This window comes from Falco biarmicus, chromosome 6, assembly GCF_023638135.1.
Source record: "Falco biarmicus isolate bFalBia1 chromosome 6, bFalBia1.pri, whole genome shotgun sequence".
Classification (NCBI taxonomy): Eukaryota; Metazoa; Chordata; class Aves; order Falconiformes; family Falconidae; genus Falco; species Falco biarmicus.
The window spans coordinates 34,093,932-34,114,198 of NC_079293.1; the positions used below are offsets into that span (position 1 = coordinate 34,093,932).

The 20,267-nt window shown below is 45.5% G+C and overlaps 1 protein-coding gene across 2 annotated transcripts in view; it reads right to left on the bottom strand.

Moving 5' to 3' along the window:
- LOC130151635 (protein LYRIC-like) overlaps positions 1-19,880 on the bottom strand; it is a 30,800-nt gene extending 10,920 nt beyond the window's left edge. The window contains exons 1-7 of one of the 2 annotated variants that reach the window (XM_056344148.1): positions 19,373-19,880; positions 9,154-9,213; positions 8,045-8,135; positions 6,556-6,624; positions 4,687-4,902; positions 3,017-3,091; positions 1,343-1,441 (exon numbers count right to left, since the gene is read on the bottom strand). In XM_056344148.1, coding sequence (XP_056200123.1) covers positions 1,343-1,441; positions 3,017-3,091; positions 4,687-4,902; positions 6,556-6,624; positions 8,045-8,135; positions 9,154-9,213; positions 19,373-19,684 — 922 coding nt within the window. In that variant the 5' untranslated portion in view covers positions 19,685-19,880. The remainder of the gene's footprint in view (positions 1-1,342; positions 1,442-3,016; positions 3,092-4,686; positions 4,903-6,555; positions 6,625-8,044; positions 8,136-9,153; positions 9,214-19,372) is intronic. The other variant, XM_056344149.1, reaches the window with a different exon arrangement.
- Between the last annotated feature and the right edge of the window lie 387 nt (positions 19,881-20,267).

A 20,267-nucleotide genomic window follows, 5' to 3' on the forward strand; every position in this document is an offset into this window, starting at 1 on the left:
AGACACGTGGGGCTAAACAAACAGCACTAAGGGAAGGGAGTGCTTGGGGCTGTTATTTTTTTGTTTGTTTGTTTTGTTAAGCAAACGATGCTATTTATAAAATCTTCTGATGGCCAAACTGATGCATCTGCTGCAGAGTCTCAGTTACGACTGGGCAGAGAAGCAAGATGACCAAGGCCTTTTCTCCTCCATGTATTCAAACCAGTCTGGGTTTTTCTGTAAGGCAGTCAGAGCTGCTAGAGCAAGAAGGGGTCTGCTCGGCTTGTCAGCCATCATTCCTGCAAAAGCAGGGTAAGGCTTCCCAACAACAGGAGTATAAATAGATACTTCACTGGATCCTGACCAAAAGGTCAAGAGAAAAGGCCATCTAATACTCACACTGCTCATGCCAAATTATTCCAGCAACTCAGGACCCACACGGCCTTTCTAGCAGATTTTAGAAGTGAAAACCCCAACATCACCAGTCTTAAAAAGACTGAAATCCTGACTGCCAGAGTCCACTGGAGCTGGATTCTGCATCTGGATTCTGGGTATTACAGACAAAGTTTCAAGTCTTGGCAAAGGTACCCCACGCTCTAGCAGTGCCCTGTCCTCTCTGCAGCTCTTCCCCAGCCAGCCCACCGAGCCTGAGCTGGGGGCTGCCTGGAAAGGGGCCACTCAGCTCTACCCTCCCTACCCAACTGTGGGTGGGAGGGAAACAGGATGGATACTGCAGTTATGAAAACCAAACCCAACTTTGAACTTATTTCACAAATTTAGTAATCTGAGATGACTACAAACATTTGGGGTTTTTTTTGAAGCACAGCACCCATACTGTCGCCTCTGGTTCAGGAAGCCCCTGACCCACTCTCTCCTGGGTGTGGGGAGGGATCACCCTATGCTTGCCCTGCTCCTGTGCTTATCTGGCAGCAGCTGCTATATACAACTGCTGGAGAGAGGACAGTGGACTACAGGAACCTTCAGCCAGCCTCCCTACAGCTGGTCTTGCTGCCCAGAAGCTCTAATTACACTTTGCACAGCAGTATGTGTGCACCAAACAAGACCATACCTACTGCATCCTTTTTTTGTCACCTTCTAAATAAAAACATAAATAAAATGCACATTCTCACCCTTTTCAAGGGTCCCACACAGGGTGTCTGCTGCTCTGACCAAGCCCACAGCAGCTCTGGGCACCTGCCCGCAACCAGACCCACACTGAATTTCTCCCTTACCCCTACCAGCATTGTGCAAATGAGTCACATAGTAAGTGGACCCTGTTTTTTGAGGCTTAGGAAACAGACTGAAAAGGGTTATCAGCATTAGTACTCTAGTGTTTCAATAGAAAAAGAGCAAAGAGACGTACCCTGCCCCTGCCATGCATCATCTGTGGGGAGGAAAGTCGAGCTGGCATGCCAACAGTATCTGGAAGGACTGGCCTCAGATGATTTACTCTTCACATTATCTGCATACAGGAAAGCGTCTTTTAAAAAAAAAATAAAAACAAACAACACGCCCCCTCCAACCTAAAAGATAATCACATAGGTATATTCACATTATTAAAAACAATTAATCATGCCTTTATCTGCTTGCTATGTCACGACGCCTGGATGTTATGTAATTTAAGCCAGACATTAATCTATGCTGCTCATTGCAGTGGATTTATTAACGAAAGCTGGACGAGGACACTACATGCACAATTTATTAAAAACGACCCACTCAGGAGTGGCTACACTAACAATATCCAGAGATGTAAACTTCCGACACATCTCTGTTGGGGACATAAAAAGGCATATAGTTCCTGCAGAACAAAGGCCATATCCAGTGTATCCAGCTCCAATTCCCACTGCCTTCAGTGAGAAGGCTTCTGCTCATTCTGACAGAAATCCATAATTACCAAATGAATTACTCCAAGAAAAAGCACAGATGAGAGGGAGCTGCTGGTGGAAAAAGAAGATTTAAAGGGGGTTTTATGATTCTTTTCAACAAGTAAAGCAACCAGTAGGATTCATATGCCTCCCTCAATGACTCCCCTCATCCCCTTTCTAAGGCCTGCACATAGTGTTTTCTTCATTTCTTTCATAACCAGATCTTTTTCACATCTTTTCCTTGCTTCCTTTCACCTACAGAACTCCCTTGTTTACACAGTTTTGTTCTGTATTGGCTTGATTTTTTGCTGCATAAATGCAGATGTTAACAAATATTTCTCCCTGTTGAGTACTTGTACAGTAGGAATTGCTTCAATCCAAATGATACAGTGTTGGAAAACACATGATTAAATATGGCATGTTTTAAATGTCTAGCTTTAGAAGCTATTTTCAGTGCTCTGGCTTACACTGCACATGCTGTTTTGTGCATGGATGTCTATCTATATATATCTGTGTTTGCCTTCAGCATCTCTAAAAGATTCAGGACCAGACTTTGCATTCATCAGCCAGTTGGACCTCCAGACAAATTTGAGTAGGTAGAGAGTGTATGAACCAGGAGTGCTCAGAGCCAGGCAGTGGAAAGGACTGAGAGTCACAGAGAGGCCAAGTGAAAGCCAGAAATGAGGCTCAACTTAATGCAAAACCAGGAGATGCTCCACCCTTCACAAGGCCATGCACGGAGAGGTTCCAGCTGAAAATCCCTCACTGTGCTGGAAAGGAAGCTGCTGGCTAGGCAGCCTCTAAAGAGCTGGGCGTTTGCTCCCTCCCTCGGTCTGAAATTCTCTGAATTTTGTTGGCCATCAGAACATAACAAAAACCTTCTGTGCAAGCAAATCTAAAAGAAAGAATTTGCTGCGGAGGCAATGGGGTTTTTTTTATTTATTCCAAGATGAGACACGACTTTGGAAAGCACTCAATAGAACATTCTGATGTCACCCCTTAAAATGCTGGTGTGCTGGATTGCAGATGCAAGCAAGCTCTACAAGAGGGAGTGACTAATGAAATGTGGCTCCAAGGGAAAAGACCCATATGTGAGCAATGAGAGTACTTTTAAGCTAAGCATCTATTAAGATAGAAGAACTCAGACAGAAGTCCAAAGAGATACCACTCACCTATCTCCCTGGACAGCTCTGATAACGTCCCAAAGGTCACAGGACAGGATTTTACTTCTGCAATATCCCACGTTCCTGCATTTAAAAAGCAAACAAACAGTAACCCAAAATGTGATGATGATACATTCACAGCTGGCAAATGCAGTTTCTGCCTGAGTCTCCCAGTCTCATTACAGTCCTTTCATGTTCTCTCCATCCCAAGCCTGCAGCCTCTGTTGCCAGAGAAGAATCAAGCACGGAGAAATTATCTTCTATGGACAGAGAAAGTCCAGCCCAGTCACCATGTACACCTTCTCAGCCCTTCAAAACCCATGTCACACCAGCAAAGCACTTCTCAAGCATTGGAACAGGCTGCCCAGGGAGGTGATGGAATCACCATCCCTGGAGGTGTTTAAAAAACATAGATGTGGTGCTTAGGGACATGGTTTAGTGATGGACTGGGCAGTCCTGGGTTAACAGTTGGACCTGATGATCTTAAAGGTTTTTTCCAACCTAAACAATTCTATGATTCTCTGGGCTTAATAAAATTCCTCACTCATCTGAACGGATGTCCCCTTTATGCACAACTGGCAGAAGTTGTCATCGCTTATCAGCTTGGAATCTGGCCTTTTGAAAGCACTCAGAGTAAAAGGTGGTACTAATGTCACCCACCCCCATCAACCCTATACTTTGTGAAAAAAGGAGTCTAGCAGACAAAGCAATTCAGGTAAGGCAACAGACCATTTTCTGAATCAGCAGACTACTCGATTACTGCTACTGATGGTGAGTCATCACACAGACTTCAAGCTCCAATCAATCAAGCCAACAAGCTCAATTAAGCAGTGACATTGGCTTCTGAAAATCAACCAAAAAGCAGTATTAACCCCTTTAACTTTTAACTCATAACTCTCCTGCTCCACCAAGAAGTCAGGAAGAGAGACACAAAGAGGCCCAATTACCACCTTGTTATTAATTATTCGTATTGCTCTAGAATCTACAGTATCACCCACAGTAGAATTAAAATGTAAGTCATAACTCTGCCATAAAAATTAAACCACGATGGAAACAAAAAGTCATCAAATACCAGTGAGACAGCTGTTATCAGAGGCTCCTAATCTTTAGCCTAATGGCCTGGCTGTTCATCCCTTCTCTGCTTTAAAGGTATCTGAGGTTACACAGAGAATGTCGCAGCACAACTGAGACCCAAAGCAGCTCTAAATGACCTTGGCTGGACACCAACAAGGGGTGAATCAGCTGGGAAGCCGGGCAAACTGTGTAGGTACAACACAGCACTGACATGAACAAAGTACTTCCAACTGTCAAATACCCAAACTGATTTGGGAAAGCCCTGCCTCATACTGCTTTGAAATGCACAGATAGACCCTGAAGCCTAATGCTGAGCATGTGTGAGCATCCTCAGAAGGAAAAGCTTTGGTTGCAAAGGAACCAAACACTAAATACCCGTGGATAGAAACCAACTTGCACCCAACAAGTAGTCTGCAACACAGAAGACATTCCTGCCATAAAGACCCCTCTTTTCACATTGCTGGAAAATAAAAGCCAGCTAGCAGTGTTCAAAGGGGGTGGACAACACTGCCTGCAGGCAGGACAAATGCTGGTGGGGATGTACACTGCTGGATGTAGTAATTCATGAAACTTTCCCTCTGCAACGTTTGAATGTCAACACTCACCTACATTGGAAAAAACATCCTCTTCTGACTGGGAGGGCACAGATTCTTCCCGTATGGCTCCTGAGACCTTCAGCACAGTCCCACACTCTGCCTTGGCAATGAAAGCACCTTTTACACTGCCACTGGTGTCCTCTGTGAGCGACCACACAGCTCCCTTCTCATCCCAGTCAAAGGATGGCTCAGCTGCTGAGCTACCCAGGGATGGTCTGTTGGGGTCTTCAAGGGAATAAACATCACAGGGTCATCAGTATTTTTAATTACAACAAAGAGTTTGTACAGGGGAAACAACAAAGCAAAGCCTGACCTAAACTCATCAGATCTAATGGCTATATTCCAACTGAAATTATTTGCAGATAAAATAACAGTAATGCAGAGCCCCTGGGACGGGTCACTGAAGCAGCAAATGCGAAGGCCATGTGAGAAGGAAGGCACCACATAGTCCAGCAATGAGTCCCACAGGAGATGACGCCGCACTGCAGAGGCCTTGGGCATCCCTTCCTGACTGCAAGGTGGCTCAAGGCCTCCAGAGTCCAGCTGGGGACCCAGAGCAGTAAAGGGAGAGAAAGAGAACAGCATGACCTCCAAGGAAAAAGAAAGCAAACCTCTTGGATGTTGTAGTTCAAGGCTGCCAGAGAAATCACTGCCAGGCATATGGATATTATAAATAATGAAAATTATCTCCAACATCCTTTGTTCCAAAAGACTCCTAAAGCACTTTATGACTCTAGCCTTCAGAATAGGAAAGCATTTTCCTGGGGCTGTGGTGGGGACGGGACCACTGCTGACATCAACCCCACCTTCACACACCTTAATGCTGCTGCTGCTGCTTCTTCCCTGCTAGGAAACAGCAGTCAGCACTCGGCAGGATTAGGGCTTCTTCCCAGAAGACCACATTTCAGTGCTCTGTAAATATCCATACTAAACAGGACCACCATGATCACCTGGTTCAGCCTGCAGCACAACCCAGGCTCCAGGATCACACCAAGGACTTCAGGTGCTTCAAATGCGACTTGGTCTGCTGAGCTTCCTTCCCCTGGGTCAGCAAAGCATTTAATGCCTGCACCAGCTTAGTGTTAAACCATGCGTGGTTAACCTTCTGCACATGCAGCTGGCACCACCCATGCCAACAGGCCAACTTACATGAAGCAAGCCAAATGTAGATCCATCTACTTTGTTAGAGAGCAAACAGAGATGTCAGGACCTTAAGCCCTTAGAGACTGTCAAGCAGATATTTAACTCTTGATAATCCAAAATTTAAAAATCCAAACTCTTGATATTTAACTCTGCTTAATCCAAATGGCAGAGAAAGAGGTCTCAAAATATCTGTGTATTTTGAGATTAAAATTTGCTGTTCACTTGTGCTTCAGTTTTAGTAGAGCATCTGAGAGCACTTTAAAGTAGTCCTATTGCAGACAGTGCAGAAACACCCACATTTATCCAGCTATGTTTCCCAATTCCAAACTTTATCTTAGCTTCTAAGTTACTCTAATAAATTACTCTGGGTAGGCCTGGATTAAAGAACACAATTGGAACTGAGCAAATTACACAGGTTTTTGTATACCCATTACCAGAAAACAACTTCCGTCAAGTCACACAGAAGTAACTAATCTGTATTACATCAAGCCTTTAGCAGGTCTCGGTTCTAGCAGACATTTGCTTTCAAAGTCCTATGGGTAATGATATGTATTTTACTGAAAGCCTGGAGTAAAAGCAAGCTCCCAAAGCTGCCTTTTCCTAAGTAAACAGCCTAAGTGCGTGCAAAGATGTTTCTGCTGAATGGTGAATAGAGCAAACAGAAAGATGCTGGGAAGTGAGAAGGGGTGACAAGCCCAGCCAGATCAGGTGTGTGAACTGAGCCTGTGCATTTACCTTTTTGTTTCAGCCTTTCCTTCCTCAAGTGTCGCTTTTCTCGGCTGCTGATCTTGGTCTGCCAGACTCCTACAACGCAGAGCAAAGTTCATTTTGAAGCTAACAAGAAACTTCCTTTATTGCCTTTATTGCTTAGCACCAATATAAACAGCATCTGATAGTTTCTGATGCTGGCTGTAAAAGTGGCACCGGGGCAGCAAGTGCTGCCCCAGTCTCGTGCAGCTTCTGCCCTGTGTGCGTCTCTGCAGAAATGCGTTACATAAGAAATCCCCATCACAAACCTTTCTGTCATGTCTCCTGACTCATGTAACTGTACATACTCTTCTGTCCTTTGTGTCAGCCTGATGTGACACCCCTTTCCCTCGGGGGATATGTCACAACAGAGCATCAACTGCCTTGTATATCTGACAGGTGAAAGAAGATCATGAAAATCTTCAGTCAGACAAGGTTTCAATTTACTGGCTTTCTCTAGCCTTGAACATACTCTGTCCTGCTATGTGGAGACCCTCTGCCACACAGCTGATTTCCACACGCATTCATTCACACAGATAGTGCCACATTTTGCCTCCATCCATGTTCTCCATGACCAAGAAGTCAGGGGAGAGAATGACATAAATGGTTAATAAAAGGAAAAGCACAGTCCCTGGATTTCACTGAGACTTTTGCTCTCCGAAGCATCCCCAAATAATGTGTGAAAACAGTTCAGCTGGCTCATCCGTTCAAAAAATTAAACATCCGTTTGAAGAGAGCTGCTGCTGCTTCCCCTTCTCCGCCAGCAGCCTTGCTGTGCTCCTGACCCACGGGCCCACAGGAGGACTCCGGTCCAACAGCAGCGAGGGCTTCTCTTGCTCTCACCACCACACTAATGACATTATAATCTTCTAAGCCCAGAAAAGCTTAGAATTTGTTTTTTTCAATATGACCCTTGGTGGGGTGAGGTGGAGAGGGGCTCATGGGATGCAGTGTATTTTCCAGTGAAATTCCAGCTGCTTGAGCCTTGCTAACCTCTGCCAGATTTCTCCACAGATTTGCCTGCAACCAAAGATCTTGGCTCTGTTCATGGGCATGCTAGAAATTGGCTGTGTATTGCCGCAGCACCTTTACCAGTCGCAATCATGAGCACAACAAAACATGGCCTGAGAAGACCGCAGCTTCACGGCAAGGGCCACAGGATTAGAGTAAGAGCATGAAGACAAGACCCCACTACCCAGTGGACCTCTGGCCACTTCAGAGAGGCTTCCTCATCTGCAGATCTGCCATCCCTGTGAATGCGGTAGGGACCTGAGAAGTGTGGCAGGAAAGCTCATGGTCCTTGTCCGCACAGTTACACGCAGTAAGGAGCAGATAGAAATGGCTCTCAAACTGGCAGTTTTTCTCAGTAACGCAGAACACTAGAGTAGTAGAGAAGACCTTCCTTTTGAAATATTTCATCCCATGTTATTATTTGGTAATATCAATCGGATAACAGGAGAACCAGATCTTTTGTTACCTTCTTCCTCTTGCAGTTTGTCTTTTTCCACAGAAAGAAGATCTTTTGGCACCTCCTTGTCTGAGCATTGAGCCTTCCTCTTCTTCTTAGGCTATGGTATACAGGAGATACATGGCAGAAAGATAAAACAGGTATTTGCTGCATTTCATCATGAAGGAAAAAAGAGTCAGGGCAATAGTTTTGAAACAGAGACCATGCAGTAGTACTCAGAGAGAGCAGCAGTCGGTGGTCTCGGTGAAGTCTTTAAATGGGGGCAAAAGCCTTCCTGAGCAGATTTTATTGCAAACTCCAAAGCAATGAATGCTATAGCTTTTGGCCTACAAAATCTGACTTATCTGCTACGTTACAAAGCTCACATTTTAGTTCAGCCACCTACTCTATTAGTAAAATTTGCATTCATCATTCCTAAGTCCTAATTTTCTTCCTATAAAGGAGAAAAACCTAAAATTATTTACCCCCTTTACAGTCAGCAATGCTGAAATCAAAAGTTAGGACCTTGCCTATACTTAACCAAAAGAAACTCCACGGAACAGCCTATTTTTAATGAACATATCTGTAGTTTGCACTAATCTGAAAGGGCACAGCAGTGGCTGAGGCCATTTTCATATAGCTTGATGAAACAGTAGAGCTAACCTTAAACCTTCACTGTTGAGTGCTCTAGTTTTAACACAGTGGTTCTTGACTCTTCCGAGGCATGATACCCCCACCAGGAACACCAGGCTGGGGGGCTGCTCCGCACTTGGAAGTGTCTGTAAAGCACAGACACTTTCCTCCACACCCACCAGTACAAGTGCTTAATGCTCACAATAAAACCCTTGGCCAGATCCAAGAAAACGTCCCATGTCAGCTCTGGAACTGAAACACAGGAAATCCCAGCTCCCACTTCTGGGCTTGGGCCATGAGGCTACCCCACTTGTGATGGCAGTGACAGGCACTACAGTGTGACTGTGCCAGAGTTACTTGGTCTTACATTCCTAAGTCACCTCTTAAGTGCTCCAACAACGGGAAAAGCAAATTATCTTTAAAAAGAACTACCAAACAGGGAACATTCTTAAAACAAGTATGTGTCTTGAAAGACGACATATAAACTCTAAAGCTCTTGCAGGTACCTTGAGGAGCTTTTTCTCTCTGATGTTGACTGATGTTAGAAGCTGGCCATTCACTGGAACCTAGAAGATGGACAATAAATACATTATGGAATATATAAGTGCATGTGTGTGTATGTAAATATACATGTGAATACAATTATTTGAATGCCTTCCTATAATACATAAAATAGGCTGAAAGACACAGATAAATAACCCCCCATATAAATCTGGGCTAGAATTCGTGGCTTTGTTCCAATTCGAGTTAATTTATTCCAAATTAATTAGTGCTAGCTAAGCCTTTATGAATGTAAATCCAGAAACTCTACATAGATTTATTCCAAAGCAGACATATTTGTGGTTTATCCTAAGATGTGTCTAGGATCAAAGTTGTTTTTCAAATAGGGTAAGCCTGTCTTAAAAAAGCAGCGTAGACAGAAGAAGGCTTATTTTAATTCTTGTTTACTGTTTGGGGTGGACCTTATGTTCCCCCTCAAGTCTATGTGACCAACTGAAAAAATAGCTTTCATCCTACTTAGATCCTGTGAAGTAAACCATGAAAATTAAGGACTTTTCAAATTATGGTTTGGTTAATGTCTTGGCTGTTTCAGGATTCACTGGCAACAACCAACCTCCAGCTACGGCGGGGGAGGGTGTAAATCTGCAGCTGAGCTGGCAAGGGCTGTGCCAGCAAGGGCCACTGCACATGACGCAGAAGCAGCAGCAACCAAGAGAAGGCAGGCTCCTGTTCTCCAGGTGCCTGTTTCCCACCCGACAAGCCCAGGAGCATGTTGCTGAGTGTATGGCACTCCTCCCACCTGCCTGTGCTGCTCTCCTTGTGCAATGCAATCCTCATTCAATGCTGCCCAGGTTTCCTTCAGTTCCATCAGACCTGTTGGGCTGCCCAGCTAAACCCAAAGCTCAGCAAGGAGCCTGATCCAGGCTGTCACCTGGGCGCTGATCCCTCCTCCACCTCTGCCCAGGGCAAGGGGTGATCGGGAGCCCAGACGCCAGGCAGGTGAAGGGAGCCCTGCAGGGAGCAACACCCCTGGCTGCAGCCCAGGGCTGTCCCCCTTGGCATCAGGAGACAGTGGGCACCCTCTCACAAGCTGGTGATGAAGGGGCTTCAGGTCCTCTTGGGGAAGGGAAGAGAGCTGATGCGTTCCACCCTCTACTTCTCCTCCCTTCCCTCACAAGTGACCTCTGTCCCCCAGACACTGTGGCAGAGTTTAACCACATGCATGCTGGAAGACAAAATCTGCTCGATTCAGCTGCAGAGGAGTGGTACCCGCTCTGCACTGCCACAGATGCTGTTGCAGGGCCGAAGAATAACAAGTGCCATAAATGAAAAAGAGAGACAGAAATGCACACACACTGCAAAACGCTGCACAGTAAATCAGGAAAGCTAAAATCTGGTAGGTTTTTTAGAAAAAAAAGCTCACTGGGTGGCCCCATCCCTTTAGGTGATAGGGACACCATTGCGGCTGGGAGAAGCAAAGACCCAGAGCCACCTTCTGATGGGCGAGATTACAGCTCTCTCAGGGCCACATGGAGATGGAAGGGAACTCTTTTCCACAGAGCAACAAGGTTTTGTGTGCTATCCCAAAGGCACTTGGAAACATCATCAGCACCTGAAGCAGCTTCTTCTGAGAGACGAACCAATTATTAATTAGACACCAAAAAAGTAACCTCTGCTGACGTTTGCGATGATTAGTTACTAGCAAATAAAACCCTGTGGGTGATTGCCCACGCCTGTCCCCAACAAACCCAGTGGGGCTGCAGTCCTTTAGCCTCTTAGTGCTTAGTTCTTTGGTATATTGGAGATTTTAGAGCTATTTCCCCCCAAGTCTCAGAAAGGTCTGATTTGAAGTGCATGTTAAAACCAGCAAGACAGGCACCTGCATGCTGGCAAATGCTTCATCCCTGGAGGTGCTTGCTTGAAACCTGGACCAGTGACAAGCTTGTGGTAGACAACGGTGTAGCATGGACCTAGCTGGCTGGTGTTCCACTGACACACTGCAGTTATTAGGAGGGGAAACCCCAAAATTGCCAACTTTGCAACATACCACTCTGAACACACAGGCATCACTGATTCTGAGTCTTCCAGTAAAATATCACAGTAACAGGAGCCAAAATCCCTGCCCGATTACATCAGTAATTCCACCAGCTTCAAATTATAAGCTTAAACCAAGTGGTTCGCAACTCTTTTGTTTCCCTTTGCTGTCAATTGCAAACAATATAATTGTTTACAATTATATTCTTCTGAACATTCACTAGCAAAGTAATTATTTCTGTTAAAAGCCAGCCACATTTTGTAATAATTAGCAAGGCCATCTTTGGTTTGTCCCACAGGCAGTCATCTCTCTTCTGAGACTCTCAGGTTAATTTACTTGAAGTTACATTTACTCCGTAAGTCCCACCACAAAACAAACCATTTTCCACATCCTGCTCTGCTCAAAGGAAAAAACCCACTCTGCCTGCAGCAGGGAAGGAAGCAGCCTTAACAGACATAAAATACAACACCAGAGGAATTCTGGTGAAAATTTGAACCACTTAGATATGAAAGACCTTGAGCTTACACCATTCTTTCTCAGCATATGCTCCTGTCTGCTGTGTGAAAATACAAATAGATCATGTCTCAGTGAAAAATTCCTATGCAATATAACTTGTTGGGGGTGGAGGGCTGTGACTTTCCACTATATGGCACAGGACTTCAGGAACACTGAATTTTATGGGATGAACACAAGAAGGGATGACTGGGGGAAGCCATTCAATGTGTAAACACAGTATTCCTTCCCAATCTCGACAAACTCTGGTGATTTCCCAGGTCTCATAACAAAATCTTCACTGTTTTCTAAAGGCTTTGCAATTGCAACTCCCAAAAAAAAGCGCTTCCAGCAAGACTGCCACCATCAGCAACAAAAACAGCAGGGCCAACTTAAAAGGCAAGGAGGAGGATGCTTTTTTGCCTTCTTTCAGACACACACAGAGGATAAGAGACATCCCACCTCCTCTTAGCTGCTCTTTACATCAAGATGCTTCTGCAAGCATGAGCGACTACACAGAGACAAGGAGGCGTCAAGATTAAGGACATGCAACTGTCTTCCTCCCCCAGGCTGCCATGAGTAAGCACAGCCCGAGGCTGTACAGAGCCCTCACAGAGGCAGGGAGAACTCCAGAGGGAAAACGTTGAGTGTGACAGAGAATGAGGGAAGATGCAAACTACATTGACTCTGACAGACTTGTCTCAGCTGGGGCAGGATCATGTTCCTGGACCTTCTCTCCATACAAAATGACAGCAATCAAGAAGCTGGAAAAATTGCAGTACTGCATTTTAATGTTTTGTCAGTCTGACTGCTGTATACTTTTACTAGACAAGCACAACATTTGCTACTTAAATGATATTTCATCTGCTAGGCAAACATCCCCCTCTCTATCACTGACTAAAAGGTTAAAAATACATTGGTGACAGTCACTTACTATATCCCAGGGGTCTTCAGGATGAATGACTGGCTATTCAGCCCTAAGTACCCACCTGCACTCCTGAACCTTGTTGCATCCTTCCTCATGAGCAGCTGAGTGCAAGAAAAATACCAAACCTGACCACTGACTGGTGATTACCAAACAGCTCACTACTCAGGCGATGATCTTCTTTCAAACCTGAAATATCTGCTGCTTATCCACCATCCTTCAGTAATCGCAGCAGCTCCCTTCCTTTCATCACCAAGTATTTTTATAAGTTCAACTTCATTTTAGTGGAAAGGTACTACTCTAGCCTGACCTTTTGTATGAAATCCTGCCTTTACCCAAGCCCTTCTCAGGCAGTAAACCGGCTGTACCAACCCCACCCTACCCTATTCTTCCCTTCCTAAGCCCTTCGCATACAGGATTAGTCATGCCTCTTTACCATGCCGTTTGGCTGTTCTGAAAAAGAAAAAGGAATTTTCATTATTTTATTGTGAATTTTCATTATTTTATTGAGCTTAACCTAATGGACTCATTAAAGGGAAATGAATTTGTCAGGGTAATTTTTTCCTTAATGAAAAATGTAGTTTTGTACAGGGACAACACATCTAAACCCTCTGCATTAAGTGGCTGTCTAAAGTTATCAGTGCAATTCCAAATACATTAAATATATGCAGAGAAACAGAATCCGGACTTTTAGTGGAATCAGACTTAGCATATTAATTTCTACTCACATTCTGTGGAACAATAGAAAGATTATTTTTAGTTCATGGCCATTTGGTTCATGACCCAGTGGAACAGGATTTCCCCCCCACCCCCTGCCTTTTTTTTCTGTAACCTAAGGTTATATTTCTGATGATTGCTCTGAAACCTTTATTCCCTTGAGCTAGCATTTAATCTATTTTTACTGTTAATATAGTTCTACATAAAGTCACAAAGAAAGGAGGCAAAGACTAGGTCTTCAAATGTTAAAAAATATGGGTTTAATCATTAATACATAAACTGTGTACTCCAAGCCATAAAACTGTACCCCTAGATGCTTACCTTTATGCATTTCAATACTTTCACAGGACTGGTCATTTTTACAGAGCCAAACACCTTTGTAAGTGTCTATCCGATCAGGAAGCCTGCTTTCAAATTGCAGTGCCACCAACTGGTTACAGAATTAATTAAAAATTATGTGAACATTAGCTTCAGGTTCGCTAACCGCCCTTTGTCCCACTTGGGGAAGGTGCTTAAAACTGCATTCCCTAAGGAAGTCATGCAAAGGTTTCCCCAGAAGAGGGATACTAGGACAAAATAAACTCAGCACATGAAACCCAAGGGGAGCTATTATATGCTTCACACATTGGAAATCTAGGAATTCATTTAAGAACATGAATAAAGATTCAGAAAAATTGTTTTCAGCTACCACTTTCAAAAAACTTTAATTAAATGGGCTGGACACTGGAAATGAACAGAAGCAAAACCATCCCATTCTTGCAGGGGGTCTGTGAACACAAAACCATTTCCAGATTTAAGAAATACTCCAATTAAATTGTTTCCTAGTGCTTATTTCCAGTGCAGAAACTACTTTTTGTTCCACCTTATGTTATACCACAAGATAAATGTGGTGGACTTAGGCCAAAAGGCTGCATTGGTACAGCAAAAGCAGCACCAACATGTGCTAAATTAAAAGAAAAAGAAAGGTTTGTGTGTGTTTAGGAACAAAAAGAAATGGACTTTATAACCAGGGCATTAAATAACCTCCCTGAAACATGCTGTGTTACTACTGAACAAAATATCACCGCAATCCTCAGCTTTCTCAGTAGACCTTCAACAAGCTGAAAACTGAGCAGGAGCCTTCATCTCTCTCAGCACCCTCTGGAATGTCTGGTCTTTGCTCCCCACATGGCACACTGTGAGTTGGGTATTTGCAACGCCACTTGCAGTCCACTGTTTGCTCTCTGAGGATGGGTTCTTCCCTCCTGTGCGCAGAAGCACTGGCTCAGCCACAGGGTAGGCGAACCAAAGCACCAAAGCGCTGCTGCTGCTGGGCCAGCCAGCAATTTGTATTGATTGCTCCATCAGCAGACAATGAGCAATCTGCATGAAAATGTGTTGGGAAATAAAAGCAGCACTGAGTTTCATTAATTCTGAATCAGATTTTCATAAATGGAAGCAGACATCCTGGCCAGTCCGGCTTTGCCATGTGGTCCTGTGGGACTTTAACCTGGAAGACTTATTTCCTAAACCAATGGGAACCAGGTGAATGGGAAAGGACAAGCCTGCATTTGTCAAAGAAAGGATGGGGTTTAAACAAAGCAAGAGTGGCCAGGGAGACAGGAAAGCACCAGCTTCAAAGAAAATTACTCAGTCCTAATAGCTAGAGAAAGGGTAACACAATGGCAGTTTGTGCTAAGGTGACAATGGGAAGCCACAAAAACATACTGGGTTCCTTAGCAAAAGAAACTCAGAGGCTTTTGATGCATGGCAGAACATAAAAGAACTTCTTTGGGCCATGCCTGCTCACACCACCAGACACACGTACCTGCAAAGGGGAGGGAAAAGAGAGCAGGATCTTGGGTTTTGATCAATACTGTAAATATTAATCATATTAACAGCTATTACTGATATGTGTTAATACAATGTTTTCCCTGACAGAATCACTTCAGACAAATAGATTCCCAGTAGGAAAAAAGAATCTGTTGGAAGGGAAAATTATACAGGAAACACATGCAACAGACAGAATTGTCTGGGAAACCTACTGGGAATACATGAAATTTTCCCCTTCATTTGAGGCACCCGGTAGAGGAAAGAAAGAGATGGTGCTACCATCAAAAGGATGCTCCAAGAACCTCGTGGAAAAGAATGTGGGCCATCAGCACAGAAAATCTGTTCCTTTGCACATATTCACAGGGATGAAGTTGCCTGTAGGAACCCCTTGAGCACTGAAAGGTAACAAATACAGACTGATGACAAGAAGCAGGAGCCAGAACTACAGCTGTAGCCATTCATATCTGAAGGTAATTCCAAGAGAAAAATTAGAGAAGCAGCTCTGAGATGCTATGTATTGTAATATGTAATGCCTACATTACATACCCTCCCACTGGCCAGCCTTACCAGGACGCACAAGAGGCCAGAGAGGCCATATACAGCAGCTATAAATTCGGGGAGCTGACAGGTACTTTCCTCAGCTCAGCTGCTCTTATCATCTGATGAGACGTCTGGGGAAAGACAAAAGAGTTTCTCCAGCATGAGTGGATTAAAACCACTGTTGCAAGGAGGGATGAAGAAATCAGTTTCCTGGGATTTACTATTCTAATTAATCAGAGCAGCATTACATCAAGGGATCAAGTCTCCATTTTAAGAAGGCAATTACCAAACCCCAACACCTTCCAGGATACTTACAAAATCAATTCTCATCCAAGACTGCTGTATGAAAATAATTGTGGAACAGTGTTGCATTGGCATGAAAAATACAGTATAACTGGAAAAGGTATGAAAAAAAGATCTATCTGCATACCTCTGGAGCTGAGGAGACTGATCTTTAGTTCTGGTGTTGTTAAGCAATCCCCACAAGAGGCAAAAAGTATCTCCGGTTTCTAAAGACACTTCTGAAAAGCAGAAAGCTTTCTTTTGGGATGTATCAGATAATACATATTTTTAGAAGTTGCCTAAGAAAGATGATATCACCGCATTTGTACAAAAAGCTCTTCTTTTGGACTGACCAATTTACAGAACAACCTAAAACCTATGAATAAACACAAACCCCGAAACTCAACAGCAATCTTGTTCAGATCAGTTGGCTTCCAGCAAGCCTCGTTAGCAGTTTCCTAAAAGACTCTTTATTAGGGAAAAGGTTATCTTGAAAAAGACTGAACACCCTCTAGCATCATTTCTGGAGATTTTTTTTGTGTATGACAGCAGCCAGAATGTAACTTGTTATGTGTGATGCATAGTAAGATCACATTCAAAATGTGCTTTTACGGTTGTGTTGGGGCCGTGCACCCATTTGAACAAAGTTTGTTCAACAGCCTTATCTCATAGGGGCTGTGAAAGCAATTTAGAGCAGGTCTTAGAGCGTGCAGCCTGCTCAGAGGCTAGTAATCACCGCATCCTGTTACTCTGCTATACACCAAGTAAACAAGTAGTGAGATGAAAGGATTGAAAGCTGCCTGCCAGCAGGACTGGCATTGTGAGAGACAAACGTAGTTGTGCACTGTTGCATTTTAGTGACTTGGACCTGGGAAGGATTTGGATGGAGGTGGCTGGGAGGGCTGGTCTGTGGCTGGGAGCTGCAGGCTGGGAAGGAGCCCTGGGGATTGCTGAGGGCGCGCTACACCCTCCAGCAAAGGCACCCTGGGCAGGCTCTGGCTGTCTATTGCTATGGGGCATAGGGGCATGCAGAAGAAAGGAGATTGGTCCTACATCAGAGGAACTGCAGCCCTGTAAGGGCAGATTCCCCAGGGAAGGCAGTCTTGCAGCCCACCCATGGGGCAGCGGCTGGGAATCACCAGCAAACACACATTCCCAAACCGAAAAAATAATTAACTGCCTAGTTTCTTTTAATTAAGATCTTGGCTTATCCCCCACTCCAGGATATGCAGATGTTTGGCTGCTGGGATGTATCAACACACCTGAGCACCGGAGGCAATTCGTCTCTTAGCTTCATACCTCAGCAGGCAGCAGAGAGTGGCTCCCACCCTGCAATACCTGCGCGCCCCAGCTTATGGCATTGGCCACGTCTACAGATGGAAGACTTTGTTATTAATAATATCTCTGATGCTGCCTTGGTAGAGATTTTCATATGCAAATTTCGGCATATTAAAGGTGTTCTGCTGTTCTGGCATCCTTGCATCAGCTAAGTGCCAAAGCAGCATGGAGCATTTTACACTTACGTAAGGAGATAAAGTTTTTGCCTCAAGGATATGATGTTCCAAAGCCAGAGATAACATGATGGGAAATGACAAGGAGCCGTGGAGAAGGGGGGTAGGGAAAAGAAAACGAGACAAACAGAGAAGAGAAAGGGCTGGCTACTGTCATGGGAGGACAAGCCTGATTTTTTCATTTCAGCATGTAAGATATTTTCCCCAGGTTATCTTTCCTTAGGATCTTTTAAGTTATTTTTCTTGATCATCCCCTTCTCATCCTCCATGTCCTTAGGACCATATTCTGCCTCTTCTGCACTTACAGAATAATCAGTGGGTCTCACATAAAGGATGATTCTACCCTGTGTAAACGCGACTGCTAGAGCCCAGCCCCTAAAGAGCAGGAAACCCCCAGTGCAGCAAAAGATGAGAATAATGATAGAAACTGCAGATGACTGTAAACAAATTTATCCCTTCAGTTTATCTCTTTCTGCTCTTCTTTGGTTTCTGCTACCCAGGCCTGTGAGGTACAGCATCGCTGACCAGAAAATATCTATTTGAAGCAGTGTCTTCAGCTTAAACTAGTAAATCCACCACCATTGCAGCACCGGGCCTGTCTCTGACAACAGCATATGGAGGTCCCGCTCTTTCTGTCCCACACTGCCTCCAATAATTGGTGGCTCTGCAAAATTTTAATTTGTCCTGTAGCCATCTAGTCTACTGAAGTCATCTAGTATCGATGATTATAACGCTATAATAAAATTCTTACTGAAGTCACCCTTGACATGGGCAGTTCTGTTTGGATTGCTTTTTGATTTAATTGTTCTTTACTAATTTAGGGATACCTATGCTGCTGGGCCAAGATTCTGCTCTTACTGATGAAAGACAAAATACCTTAAAATGGAACAACCTATTAAAAGCTAATACAACTAAAAGTTAAAACTTCCACAGCAAATAATAAACCACTGAAAACTAGTGTTATGATGGACAGCCTGATATATTTATATTCATGAAGAAAAAACCCACTTATTTTACAGCCTACCTCACATAGCTTCCACCCCCACCCCCCCAAACGGGTTTAGTTTATCTTTCTCAGAAGTGAGACCTAGGAGATACTAGTCAGATAAACATGTTCAGAAATGCTTGATGTATTAATTTTAAGTACATACTTACTTATGTTCAGTATGTTCTCCTGGGAGTTTTACTTTCCATACTGCAATACCTTGGTGAAACGGTTTTCTGTAATTTATCCCCAGATTTTCTGCTACAGACAGCTTACAGCAAGTCAAAGCGACACAATCATGATGATGTCATACAGAAACTTCATCGCAGTGTATCATATCAAACTCAAACATATATTCAACAAGGTGGCCGTGGTCATCAGCTCTCAGCTACCAGCATGTATTAACGCAATAATAATGAAGCTTTGCTTCGAAGTAAATATACATTATTAGGACATTGTATTAACACCACAGCTGAGATACTCTGCTTGCATCCTCCCTCTTAATATGATGGACATTAAGTGGAGTTACCTTAATTCCCTGCACTCGGGATCAAGCCCATATGGAGCTATGGTGTTAGACAACGTGGCAGAAGAAATGCCAAACCCAGCAATCCCAGGCCAGGTGCTCTGGCAACCTGCTGCCTTGCCCTGTAACCCTGATGCCACCACGGGGCTCGCAGAGGAACGCTGAGTCCCTGACCCCTAAACCACCCAGAGAGGTTTGGGGCGCAGCATCTCCAGACAGGACGGGCTGCCCGGGCGCGCGGGATGGGGGGTGGCCGTAGCAGAGGGGGCACCCCGGCCTGCCCGGCGGGTCTGCAGGGAGCAAGGCAGGCAGGAGGAGAAGATGCTGGGGAGGAGGGAGGGAAGGGTGCTTGTCCCGGGCAGACCCCGGGCAGGGAGCGAACCCCCCCGCCGCCCTTACCTGCGCCGTGCGCCTTTGTTCCTCGGGCTGCCGCGCCGGCAGCGCCCCAGCCGCCCGGCCGCCGGCCCCCGCGGGGCCATCCTCCTCCTCCTCCTCCTCCTCCTCCTCCTCCTCCTCCTGCGCCTCCCCGGCGGCGCGGCGCGGGTGCCCCGACGCGGCCCGGCCGCCTCGCAGCCCCCGCAGGACCAGCAGCGCCGCCGCCGCCGCCGCCAGCACCAGCGCCGGCCAGAGCAGGGCCATCAGCCGGCCCGGCAGCCCCGCCGGCCCCAGCTCCCCCGCGCCCAGCGCCAGCCGCACGGCCGGCCCCAGCATGGCCGCCCCGGGGCCGCCGCTGCCCCCGCGGGGGACGCTCCGCGCCGCGCACGGAAAGTTGGTGCCGGAGCCGCGCTGGCTGCCGCAGCCGGGAGCGGGCACCAGCGCGGCTGCGGAGCCGTGCCGGGCGGGGGGACCGGCTGGTCGAAGCGGAGGATGGGGGGAAGCGGGGGGGACGCGGACACGTCTGTGCTTGCGGGAGGGGACTCTGGTTGCGAAGGGTTCGGTCGTGAGAGCGGTTGCGCGGTGCGTGGATTGGGGGGGGGGGAGCGCGGGCGCTGCCGGGGGCGGTGTGGGGGGCTATGCCGGGGCTGGGGGAAGGAGTTAATGCACTGAACGAACGCGATGCGGTTCAAAGCAGCGGAGCCGCGGACATCAGGATTAATTTGAGAGCAGATGCGTGGTCGAGGATCAGGATACACAGGGATGTCCACAAGTGATGCATTTTTGCAAAATTCTCCTGTCTAGACAGAAGAGGTTTTAGGAATGTACTTCTGTTCTCAGGCACCGTTACAAATAATGTCATTATCAAGCAACATCCCTGTGATAATTAAAAGAATTGCCTATGTAATGCAAGGCACGA